The sequence below is a fragment of the Pyrus communis genome, chromosome 3, assembly GCF_041283825.1.
Source record: "Pyrus communis isolate YQ-2024b chromosome 3, ASM4128382v1, whole genome shotgun sequence".
NCBI classification, from domain to species: domain Eukaryota; kingdom Viridiplantae; phylum Streptophyta; class Magnoliopsida; order Rosales; family Rosaceae; genus Pyrus; species Pyrus communis.
The window spans coordinates 30,096,888-30,108,679 of NC_142567.1; the positions used below are offsets into that span (position 1 = coordinate 30,096,888).

An 11,792-nucleotide genomic window follows, 5' to 3' on the forward strand; every position below is an offset into this window, starting at 1 on the left:
GTTAGTGCTGGATGTTACAATCCACCAACTTTTCCTCCTCTAATTTTAATTTATCATTTAATAGTTTCTTATTTTTGGGCCGATTTTGATATTTTATGCTTCTTCGCTCCTCTGCTTTCTTAGGAACTGGATCCCCTCCGAATCCATAAAGATCTAAGCTCACTAATCAATGCATCCGGGTCATTAAAATTTGATCAAACGGCCCATTTGGCATTGATTGCATGAGGTTGAAAGATTTTTGGTTTTGTGGACCAATAGAGCAGGTAGATGCTCCATATCGGTCCTGCAGTGTAGTGTAGGTATAAGGTAATTTGAAAGCGATTTTAGAAACCAATTGCACTTGGAGAAAAAAATCTCAATACTGTATTCGCTCAAAAGTGAAGCAATGTCGACCAAAGGACGAGTCTGACATTTCTGCTTCGTTTTGGTTGTGGGACTTTACTAGTTATTCTTGCTTTGGGGGCGTTTCTTCGCAATTTTTCTTTTCGTCTAAATTTATTTTATTTTCTCACTTTTATTTTCCAAAAATTTAGTAGAATAATGAGTGTGTATTTGAAAGAGTAACATCGATGAAAAGGCAGAAACAAAGCATAATAATTATAGCAGAAATGAGTGCACCTTTTGAATTATTACTAGTAAAATATTGGTTGGTCTGCAACCACAACAAATGGGACAAGTAGAGCATGTGTTTTCTTGGCACATCTATATATGTATATTATTGAATGGTAGCTGTCTATTCTGCTTAAATATGCGAAATGGATATATAATTCAAGTTGGGGGAGTTTTGAGAGAGAATTTTCTTTTATGTATTAATAGTATAATATAGCTGGGGTTCCATGCATTATTCTTGTTTGGGTTTATATTTACCATTGGGTTTTGTGATAATAGAGATCCATAGATGCAAAAGCAAATGAAGACTTGTCCGAGCCCATTCAATAGGCCCAAGATGAATTGGAAGCTATTTCAACAAAGGCATAGGGCACATGCTTATGTTTGAAGTGATGGGCAACAGAGAACATCTCACCAACAGCCAAAAAGTACTTTTCAATGACATGAATGAGTAAATAGATGATGACTCACTGTCCTCTGAAAGCTATCAACTAAAGGCAAAGCTGGGACAGTCGGACCAAATTGTCTATAAAAGCAGAGAAAGACACCATAGACAAGGACACTCAACCAATCAATCAAAAGACATCTCACTTTGCTCTCAAACAAAGCCATAAACTAGAAAGCCTTAGTTTGTCAAAACTTCCCCTTTTCAGTCGTAGAATCTCCATAGAAAGCTTTCTTTTGTCAAGTTTAGAAGCTCTACTACTTTCCCTTAGTGTTGTAGTATCGATTCCCTCTAATAAAATTATTTACTTTTCACCCCTCACTGCATACAAAACCTTGTAAACTCAAAAGAGAAGTGGTTGCCCGACAAGGTTAAATCTTGCCCCAGTCTCTTTTGTTTATACTTATATGTAGTATATCTGTAGTTTAATGCTTCCTTCATGTATTCAAGTCATTTTCAACTATTTTATACTTAAGAGTTTCATTTGCATTCAAATCTATTTAAGTTAGTAAGCATGTTTTCATTAAAGTAGACTTTGATCGAGGAAATGGTTAAAAGGGCTCTGAACTCCCTTCATCTTGGACATACAACGTTATGAATTACAAGTCCTTGTTTACAAGGCAAGAAAAAGAACTTAATGCAGACTTAACCCATATGCGACAATCCTTTGATAAACAAAAAGTTTAAATAACTTGAGGTGCAAGTAGACTACCTAATCCACACCTATTCAAGAATTTGTTATATAAAGATAACAATGGCACACACAACTATTTGTTAGTTTTGGTTGTGAGCCTTAAGACCTACATCAAAGGCCTCACAAAGGCACATTTCAAACTAACCATAAACTTGTCTTGCAGCACACCAAACAACAAGGTCTTGCCCGATGAGCAAGAAAGAGCCATTTTCCTGGGGAGCTGTGCGAGGGACTAGATCTAGAAATCCAACTCGAACAATTGTCTTTCATGCATCCATGCTAGCTATTACATACGTACGTTATTATATCTAACTTTGGTTATTCCAACGATTTCATTAGAACCTGATTAAGAACCTTGATTGTGATCGGGGTATGAAATTAAACTTTAGGTAATGTTAGGGAGACTAAATTTGTAAACAAAATTGTGTAAACAAAATGATATGTAAGTTGATGATTGGATTATTACTTAAACGTTGATAAACGTGTTCACTCCTATTGGTGATGCATTGTTTAATTTGCAAATTTTGTTTACAATCCAACCGTCCAACACAGTTACCAACTTGGAGAATCTATACTCGTCTGAGTCGTTGATTTTTTATTTTTCATGAAAAGACTTTGCAATATATATATATTTTTTTTTTCTAAACAATAATGTTAGTAGATTAAATTATTTATTATTAAGAAAGAAATCGGTAAAGATCAAATATGCACCAGAGCCATGCATGATTGATTTCCACAAGTGAGATAAAACACCAAAGTGGGAAGTAGATTAAAGTGGGGCGCGGTGTGGGTGCAGTTGGGATTTGGGGGGGGGGGGGGGGGGGTGGGAAGCTGATGCGAATTTGCAATATTTTAAAAAGGTGAGATTAATAACATTTTTTTTTGTTAATTTTAATATATAAACTGTGACTATATATGATGAGATGCCTTGCAATTTGCATGGCACATGCCATATGATCACGAACACGTAAGTTAAACGTACTTATATAAACATATAATTAATCTTCATCACGATATCACGCATGACTACAGATCCAAGTGGTTGCTGGTCACTTGTAATCAGCATTCACTGCAAACTTCGATTCTAATTATTTTATTCTTGTAAATTAGTATTTGCATCTTATTACGTTGAGATTTCACTAACTAAATGGTAATATAACAAGGCGTCAAACTTTATAAGATTTCTTAGTTTTTTGAGGTTGGATTTACATTTTCAACACATTCTTTATGTGTAATACTTGCACAACATGTATATTATATGACGTTTGAGCATGTGGATTGCTTTGAGCTCAATATGTGATTAATTAACTAAATTATTTTGATACCATGAAAAAGTTGAACTTTCATTATAAAACCAACTATGAAGTGTTCTCACTTGTTATAAGCACATACAGTGTTATTAGTTTTTTAATGTGAGACAACCCTCCACATCGTCACACTATCAACAACACCAATACCATCTAAATCTATTATATATAATAAATACGTGATTGATGTTCTAAACAATGTGTAGGTTTTTAATTTTTAATCAGTCAACGAGAAGATTCGAACTTAAAACCTTTTTATATAAAAAATGAAAGGTACCGTTACAGACTAATCGACTTAATCTACATTTACAAAAACATTGATATTAGATCCTAACGTTTATTATCGAAAAAAAGAAAGAAGAACAAGGCCGAAAGTTTATGAGGATATATTGATGTTGATCACTGCCCCATAACTGAAAGTGACATGAACGATTTTCACAAGGTTGGTATCAAATGTTATTCCCACAAAAATCAAACTCCTCACGTTAGCGATAACTGGTTACTAAATCCTCTAATATATTTCACCCAAAAATAAGAGAAACAGATCCAATATCTTAACCTGGACAGTTCAGTAATTTAATGTTTGTGAATAATCCTTTGGCTGGTTGCATAAGCTGAGGTCCTCGTGAGGCGGACAATGGGCAACACCAATCTTAATTTTGAATTTACCGAAATAGCCTCCCAACACTACTTCGTTTGGAGACATCGAATTCCCCTGAAAATATCGATCCTTTTGTAATACGCTGTGCATCTGTGCATGAAAAAAATATTCTTAACGTCCATGCCAATTGACATGCGTAATTTAATTACTTATTTGCCCCTTGAATTGCTTATATTTGTATCAATATTAAAGTGGTAATGAAGTTGTCATGCAACGCTTTCAAAACATGAAAATACGTTAAGGGATATTGTATGTTAGTATGAAAAATTTATGGATTAATATATGTAAGTGTTTTGTTTATTAAATTCTTAAACTTTTTAGTTTTTGACTTTGTTGTTTGAGAATGCCCTCATCGCGAGTTAGATATTAACATGTTGCAAGAAATTTTGTAAGAGCGTTCAATCTTACACTAAGAGATGCACTTTTCTATTTTCTCTATCTTTTTAAATATTGATCATGTCAAAAGACAAATATCATTTCTTTTAGTTATTTTGTACAAATGGAAAATTAAATTTTATTTAAATTTAAAAATAAAGAATAGAGGCCCGAAGTAGTCTTACCATTGTAATTTGGTAGACATCTGAGGTCATAGAACAAACTCCATTTTCATTTTCCTCTTTTATTAAAGGAAAAACTTTCAGGTCGTGAGGAAAGCAAGGAGGCAGAGGAGGGTCTGTTGGGACTTGCGAGTGCAAGACAATCAGTCTAGCCTGTTACGTTGCCTCTTTGTTTCTCCTCTTCTGCAACTCCAAAGCAGAATCAGCCCCCGCCCTTTCTTTACCTTCTTCGAGCACGTCACTTCTTCATTTCCAATCCAAATAATGGGAGACAAAGGTACGCCCAAATCTGGTGTTTGGCCCACCGTTAAGCCCTTCGTCAATGGCGGAGCCTCTGGTATGCTTGCTACCTGTGTCATCCAGCCGATTGATATGATCAAGGTGAGTTTTTGGACTATAAAGTTTGAATCTTTCTTTACATTTTTGAGATTTGGATTGAACCCATGTTTTTTTTTTCCTTCGTTTTTATTGATTCTCACTTCCATTTTTGAGCTGAAATCGCGTTTCCTTGATGATTTATAGATCTGGGAATTTTTTTTTCCTGAAAGTTTTTGTTTTGATTTGTGCTGTAATGTGGTTCATTGGGACTCACACTTTCTGGGTTCTTGTTAACTTGGCTGGTACAGGTGAGAATTCAATTGGGTCAGGGATCAGCTGCCCAGGTCACCAGGACCATGATTAAAGAGGAAGGCTTTGGTGCTTTGTATAAGGTATTGATCCAGTGTTGAATGACATTTCAAATTAAGTGATGCTTGTAAGGTGTTTAGATTTGAATTTGTATCGGTAAAGATGTTTCTAAGATAAGTTCTTTCAGTTTCGACCAAAAAATATAAGCTCTTTCAGAAGTATCACTTGATATAGGCTTTCGATTAACACATTTTATCAAGCCGTTATCAAATTCATCATCCACTTAAGTTTTAGTTCATCCATGTATTTGACTAAAAAGTGTTGTCTTTCATACTACATCCAACCAATTTAAACTTAAAATTGTATTCCAAATCCCATCTCTCTGCTTCCTGGATCCTAGTGCAATCTAAGGTCATTTTATTGTCAGATTTGAGGTTCGAAATGTGGAAGAACGTTTTTTTATTGATTTAAAGTTCTTGATGTTACGTGTGCTGATTGATTGACTTAAGTTCATGTGTTACAATGATAGTTTATCTAAACTGAAATTCTATGAGCAGGGACTCTCTGCTGGGCTACTAAGACAAGCTACATATACCACAGCTCGTCTTGGATCATTCAGGTGAGTCTGTTGCAAAATCCAGCCTTAAGTAAGCTTTTGAAAGCTTTTAAAATTTTTAGTGAAAGATTTGCCTTTGTTTAGTGTCATTTTCTAGATCTTTTTATGTACTTTTGTCATGTGATATTGTGATTTTATATGTACATTGTTTTTTAGATCATCTTGTTAATCTGAATCTGATAAACTTGTTCAGGATTCTGACAAACAAAGCAATTGAGGCCAATGATGGGAAGCCTCTACCTCTATACCAGAAAGCCTTGTGTGGGCTAACTGCTGGTGCCATTGGAGCATCTGTTGGAAGTCCAGCAGATTTAGCACTCATTCGTATGCAAGCTGATGCTACTTTGCCTGCTGCTCAGCGCCGTAACTACACAAATGCTTTCCATGCTCTATATCGTATTACTGCAGATGAAGGGGTTTTGGCACTTTGGAAAGGTGCAGGTCCTACCGTAGTTAGAGCAATGGCATTGAACATGGGAATGCTTGCCTCTTATGATCAAAGTGTTGAATTTTTTAAGGATTCCCTTGGATTTGGTGAAGGTGCTACTGTCTTGGGTAAGGTTCTTTGCAAGTAGTATAAAAATGTGATTCTCTTCTGTTTTAAATTATTTTGGATGTGATTGAAATTAGGCTTGACTTTGTTCAATCTACTCTTTATATGACCGATCCTTTTTGTGAGTAATGAAAATATCCAGTATTGTTAACATGGAATGAAGAGTAATGGACTTCATATATTAGGGCAGGTTTTGCTTTATGTGAGGAAAGATTTGGAATAAACAATGAACATTGTAGAGTTAAACCTATATAGCCAAAATCTCTCTTTTTAGTCCAGAATTTATTATTGAACAACATTGTCATCGGCAACTATGAATGGTGATGGTTGATCTGTAGAGAAGTTGGACAGATTTTCCTGAGTCTTATTATGACCCTAGGCCGGTCCACGTACAGATTTTGAGTTCATCTTGTTTAAGATTGTGAATTTTGATAGTTGAGGGGTATCGATGATATTTTATTTTCCAGTTATTCTATTTGAATGATGATCTCTCTCTCTCTCTCTCTCTCTCTCTCTCTCTCTCTCTCTCTTTCCTTTGTATCTACATTATCAAATTGAAATTATATTTTATGACCAAAAAGTGAAACTATATTTTTGTTTCCTTTTAATGAGTTGGTGGCATGCCATTAAATAATTTACATGGTATTTCATCCAATCCTGTCCTGCAAAAAGCAGTTAATGAACTTTCTAGTTTTGGCCTATGCTTATGGCCACCTACATAGTAATGGAATGTTAACTCTTATTCTCTCCATTCCGTGGTTAATATTAGGCGTATGATTATCGTTGAATTGACATGTGCTTCCTTTATCTTTGTAGGTGCCAGCACCGTTTCAGGGTTTTTCGCTGCTGCTTGCAGTTTGCCCTTTGACTATGTGAAAACCCAAATTCAGAAAATGCAGCCTGATGCTGAGGGAAAGTATCCATACACTGGCTCTTTTGATTGTGCCATGAAAACCCTGAAAGCAGGAGGTCCATTGAAATTTTACACTGGGTTTCCTGTATATTGTGTTAGAATTGCCCCCCATGTCATGGTACTCTCTCTTTCTCACATTGCAAGTGGCCTTTCATTTACTTTTGAATGCCTCGGACATTTTTCTTGATGATATTCTAATTGTTTGGTGTTTCATTGTGCAGATGACATGGATTTTCCTCAACCAGATCCAGAAGTTGGAAAAGAACTTTGGGTTGTAGTTTTCTTCGTGGACGGATATTTCTGCTGGAGTTGAGTTCAAACTTCAAACAATAATTTTTCTAGTTGTGTTGTAGTCCTGTTCTGCGAAAACACACCTACAAAGTCAAACTAATTATTGGGAATTCTAATATCGGAGTTGGGAGTAGGATTTACTGGAATTTATGATATTTGTACTAGTAATTTTTCGGGTGTGACTGGAATTGTAGGAGGATTACACCCCATCTTATTAATTTTGAAGTTGAGTACTTGAGAGGGATCCTCTCGTTAGGAACAATTGGACAAGGAATGAATGTCGAAGCGAAATAATGAGTTTTGTACACCACAGTATAAACCGGGGGTTGGCGTTTTGAAGCGTCAAAGGTTTTGCATATCATACTCTGCAAGTTTATAGTTTGTGTTCCTTGTAGTGCATGATCATGTTAAATAATTATGTTTTTGATTGAGGGCGTAAATCCCCAGTGAATTTGTTTGTTGGAATGAATTATAAGCTTTAAACCACTTGGGTAAACCAAAATTATGTCGACATCTTGGATCCCTTGTGTTGGAGAGAACTTTGGTGCAACGTGGTGTATACCCAATCTGAGCTTGTCTGTCTTCTCACGTTGCACATCAAATGAGGAGAGAGCTATGCATTCATTAGACTTTAGTGCATAAAATTACTGTCTTATGAAGCTCCTTATGGAGTATTCTGGTTTAGTCTTACCAATTTCACTATTCGGTACTTTTTGATTTTCATTCCTAACCCCTACCCCATTTGGAGTCGGACACCTATTCCACTGAACTTGCACTCGACATACTCAGTCTTTAACCTACTTAGACGAAGATTTTTAGATTTTAACACTTTCCGCCAAAGATTAAGCGAAAACAGTAGTTTAATAAAAATGCGAAACTTTTTTCTTACTGATAAACTAAACTGCACCGAGAAAAACAATTGTTCAGCAAGTCAATGAGCAAAACTATCATCCTGCCTAAGGAGCGGTATCATTTCCGCTGCCAAACTATGTTGTGCGAGTAAATGTACATCACTTTGAATCAGCTATACGTCAGGATGGTAAGAAATCAGTCATCGTGGAGCTGAGCAACTGAATCTCCACCTCTCCATCCAATCGAAACAATGATATTAAGCATTATGGCTTGGCCCTGATACCAAAACGAAAAAAGAAACGAAATAAGGGAACAGACTTGCTGCAAAATCCAAAAACGCTTCACAGTGCGCGAGTAGAGTTACGATTGTACAGGCATTAACTTCAACATCTCAATCATCAGCCTCATTCTAGTTATTAACCAAAATTAAGTATCTTGTATGATACTGTTGCCCCAACCACCACATTTCCGAGCGAGCAGAGCCCAGGAAACTGGGAGCCCGTTAGAGCTAGCCGCTGGCGGTTGAGTATGAAGACGCATCTGGTCTATAAATATTTTATAAAAGTTAAAGAAATCCTGCTATCACTTCGAGCAGATGTGAAATAAAATGCTTATCTTATATTTAACCGTGCAAGAAAACAGAAACTTACAAGGATGTGAAACATGTCACACAGAGATAACTATAAAATTACCTTTTAACATAAGAGTCGTCACCGGTGTCAACCACCACAGCTTCACCTTCTACGATGTGAGGTGGTACCTAGGAGAAGTTCGAAAAGAAAATTTACGAAAAACATTAAACACAAACATTAGCTACGAAGATGAGTAAATTTAAATATCGAATGTATTCAGAAAAATTAATCTTACTTTGACAGTGAAGCCCTGTTCCATCACAGCTAATATTTCCCTGCATTTGAGAGAAATATCAAGGGAATAGCAAAAGCGCGCAAATGATATAATAATATTACAGTGTATACTAGTGTGAACATGGGAACCGAAAACTGCTTCAGAATTTAGCTACAAGATTCGTAGGAGAAAAGGGAATGCAAAGTACACCAGATAATAAACAACCCGATCGTGATCAACTGTAGCAAAGTCCTCAAACCAGCGCACATAAAGGTATCACTTGATGCCTTGATGGAGGCAAGTCCATGATGATTAAAAGGTCTTATGTTAGCAAGCTTTAGTTTCACAGGTTAATTGAGAAATCAATGGTTTAGGAATTGCAGGGTTTTTTTGTTCAATTGCATACTCACAATGTACTAACTTCCATAAATACAGATACTGGAAGAGAAAACAACAAGTAGTGATGCGAAGCCTGAATTCACAATGAAAACATACTTAGGTGCTTGTGCAGTCCCCCTCACAGGAGTTTGTGCTTCCTTGACAACGCACGTCACGTGTTTTGGAACTTTAACGGATAGAGGTTTATCATTATACAGCTCCACTGTCACTTCCATTTCCTCTATTCACAGTGAATAACATATTTTAGATACATGGCAATCAACAATAGTTTGGATGACGGACAATAAGGAAAAAGAAACAAAGTAAATATCATGGAAAATAACTGAACAAAAAGGAACATGTACTCTACTAAGTATCGACCTTGTAGGTATTTAGCCTTCTTTGCAAACAAGTCCTCCGGCACATCGAGTTGATCAAGTGTATCAGGGCTGATAAGAATTAAAAACAGAACACATTATTGAAGGGAAATTAACAGCAGAAAGTGAAAAGGTGATGCTAGAAGGAAATTTTGATAACATATAAAACTCACTCTATCAAACATACTATGCCATCACGGTCTGTGCACATGTAAACGTAAGTTTTTGATTCAACAAATACCTCTGCAGCAAATTTGTGTGAGATTTATCATCTTAAGCACCACATGCTTAATAGCTCAAACAATGGCGCATGATTAAGATTAAAGGAACTCGGCCAACTGGAGTTCGTCAGTATTATCAAAACAGACATTAAAAACGGCATGAAACAAAAAAAAAGAATTATGACGGGCAATGCATAAATACATATCCAAGAAACTAAGATGATACGACAACCAAATAATGGTAACGTTGACCGTCCATTTATGAACATTGTAGACAATTAAGCAACTAGTAATAGGAATTTACAAAGTTAAAGTTTCATACTATCGAGTTGCTCATCCGTGGACAATCGTAGGGATGTCTTGTTCCCCGAGTCAAGATCACGAACCTCCACCTGCAACGAAAACACAGATTAAGTTATCAGCTTGGTAAATTACAATCACAGCTTGTGAGCAACATTCTAATAACGATAAGGTCAGAAACACACCTTAACAACCGCTTTTCCCCTTCCTTCATGTGAATGCTCCGCCTTTAACACCTAAATAATAAATTATTATGCAACAATAAACCCCATAATACTAATTAACAACACCAATCACCATTAAAAGAGATAATAAGCAAACTCACCTGATAAATACGATCTGAACGAGGTATTGCAAACCATAACCCCGACCACGACGCAATATTTTTCAATGTTCACAAACTTGGTTAGTAAAAATTTAAACTTTGAACGAAAATTCAAACTGAACGCAGAGAAATTCCAAACCCACCATTCCTTTCAATGATATTTCCAGGTTTTACCTGCAGAATACCCATGATTACAAACAACAGTTACAACTCAAAAAAAATCGTATACATAGTATGAAAAACCGAAACGGATTCAGGAACTTACATCAGCGCCCTGGACGACGGCTCCGCGGTGTTGAATGGCGGACCAGGGAGAACGAAGCAGAGTTCTTCCGGCGAGACACGTGTATGTGGTGTGCAAGATGGCGGAGTCACAGCCCGGTGAGGATAGCGAGTGTGATAGAGAAGAAGAAGAAGTGAGGGTGGTTAAGGTTCTGGGAGCGAGGAGGAGGAAGAGAGGGCGGGGGAGATTCTTGCTCAGCTTTGCCACTGCCTGCATGGTTTTTTTATTTTTTGCTGCTGTGCTGGAGAAATTTGAGACTGAGAGAGAGTGAGAGATTATGGTTGACAGCATAAGAGCCGCGCTTAAAGTGAAGGGTTATTTATATGTGCTCAAATTACTTGGAGGCTACGCAAAAATTTGTATTTAAATTAACCTTGTGATGTGCAAGAAAGGGTTTGTAATAAATTTGATACTGCATATCATCAGGCCAAATAATGGTGGACATGGAAAAGTTTGGTGTAAATGTTTTAACTTCATTAAACACTTTTAATCAGACGCTCTGATACATAATAGTCTTTTTTGAAGAAATGATATATAATAGTTAGAGAAAATACATGAAAACAAAATTAACCTGAGATAACTACAACGTAACACCCGCTTCGCAATTGACTTGTTGGATTTTATACATAGTTAACTCAAACTTAATAAGATGATGCGGAAAAAGGATCTTGAACCGAAGTTTGAATCACCCTCTCGTACTTTAAAAAACCTAAAATTTCATCCATCCTTTTTCCAATGCCATTTGTGTTAACTCTTGAGCTTGTGGTTAATGTATGGGGCAAGAGTGTCTGTGTGGTCCAAAGAAATTTGAAGTTTCATTTGGGCCTTGTGCAGTTTTAATGGTATGGAAGAGCCTAATTGGATCTTGTAATTGGACAAGGGGTAAGGAACGAACCAGGATCCGCAACGTTAACCCATCGGGTCGCGGACAAATAAC

The 11,792-nt window shown here is 36.4% G+C and overlaps 2 protein-coding genes across 2 annotated transcripts; one reads left to right on the top strand and one right to left on the bottom strand.

Moving 5' to 3' along the window:
- The first annotated feature begins 4,263 nt into the window (after positions 1-4,263).
- On the top strand, positions 4,264-7,724 carry LOC137715891 (mitochondrial dicarboxylate/tricarboxylate transporter DTC). The gene is made up of 6 exons (XM_068455253.2): positions 4,264-4,654; positions 4,900-4,983; positions 5,458-5,519; positions 5,710-6,071; positions 6,886-7,100; positions 7,204-7,724. Exons 1-6 carry the CDS (start codon positions 4,538-4,540, stop codon positions 7,258-7,260), a joined length of 897 nt encoding a protein of 298 aa, XP_068311354.1. The 5' UTR covers positions 4,264-4,537; the 3' UTR covers positions 7,261-7,724.
- A 2,171-nt stretch (positions 7,725-9,895) lies between these two features.
- On the bottom strand, positions 9,896-11,081 carry LOC137715550 (uncharacterized). Its single transcript, XM_068454897.2, has 6 exons — positions 10,838-11,081; positions 10,716-10,746; positions 10,573-10,586; positions 10,433-10,483; positions 10,270-10,339; positions 9,896-9,969 (listed from the first exon to the last, which is right to left on the bottom strand). The coding sequence occupies exons 1-6, from the start codon at positions 11,069-11,071 to the stop codon at positions 9,896-9,898; spliced, it is 474 nt and encodes a 157-aa protein (XP_068310998.2). The 5' UTR covers positions 11,072-11,081.
- Between the last annotated feature and the right edge of the window lie 711 nt (positions 11,082-11,792).

What these genes read in the sequence shown, in the direction of transcription:
- LOC137715550 (XM_068454897.2), bottom strand. Translation starts at nt 11,071, where the DNA reads ATGCAGGCAGTGGCAAAGCTGAGCAAGAATCTCCCCCGCCCTCTCTTC. An exon ending in CCGTCGTCCAGGGCGCTGAT is followed by an intron (nt 10,747 to 10,837) that starts GTAAGTTCCTGA and finishes GGTATTCTGCAG; the next exon opens with GTAAAACCTGGAAATATCAT. An exon ending in GGGGAAAAGCGGTTGTTAAG is followed by an intron (nt 10,340 to 10,432) that starts GTGTGTTTCTGA and finishes TTTTCGTTGCAG; the next exon opens with GTGGAGGTTCGTGATCTTGA.
- LOC137715891 (XM_068455253.2), top strand. Translation starts at nt 4,538, where the DNA reads ATGGGAGACAAAGGTACGCCCAAATCTGGTGTTTGGCCCACCGTTAAG. An exon ending in TGAAGGTGCTACTGTCTTGG is followed by an intron (nt 6,072 to 6,885) that starts GTAAGGTTCTTT and finishes TTATCTTTGTAG; the next exon opens with GTGCCAGCACCGTTTCAGGG. An exon ending in GAATTGCCCCCCATGTCATG is followed by an intron (nt 7,101 to 7,203) that starts GTACTCTCTCTT and finishes TTCATTGTGCAG; the next exon opens with ATGACATGGATTTTCCTCAA.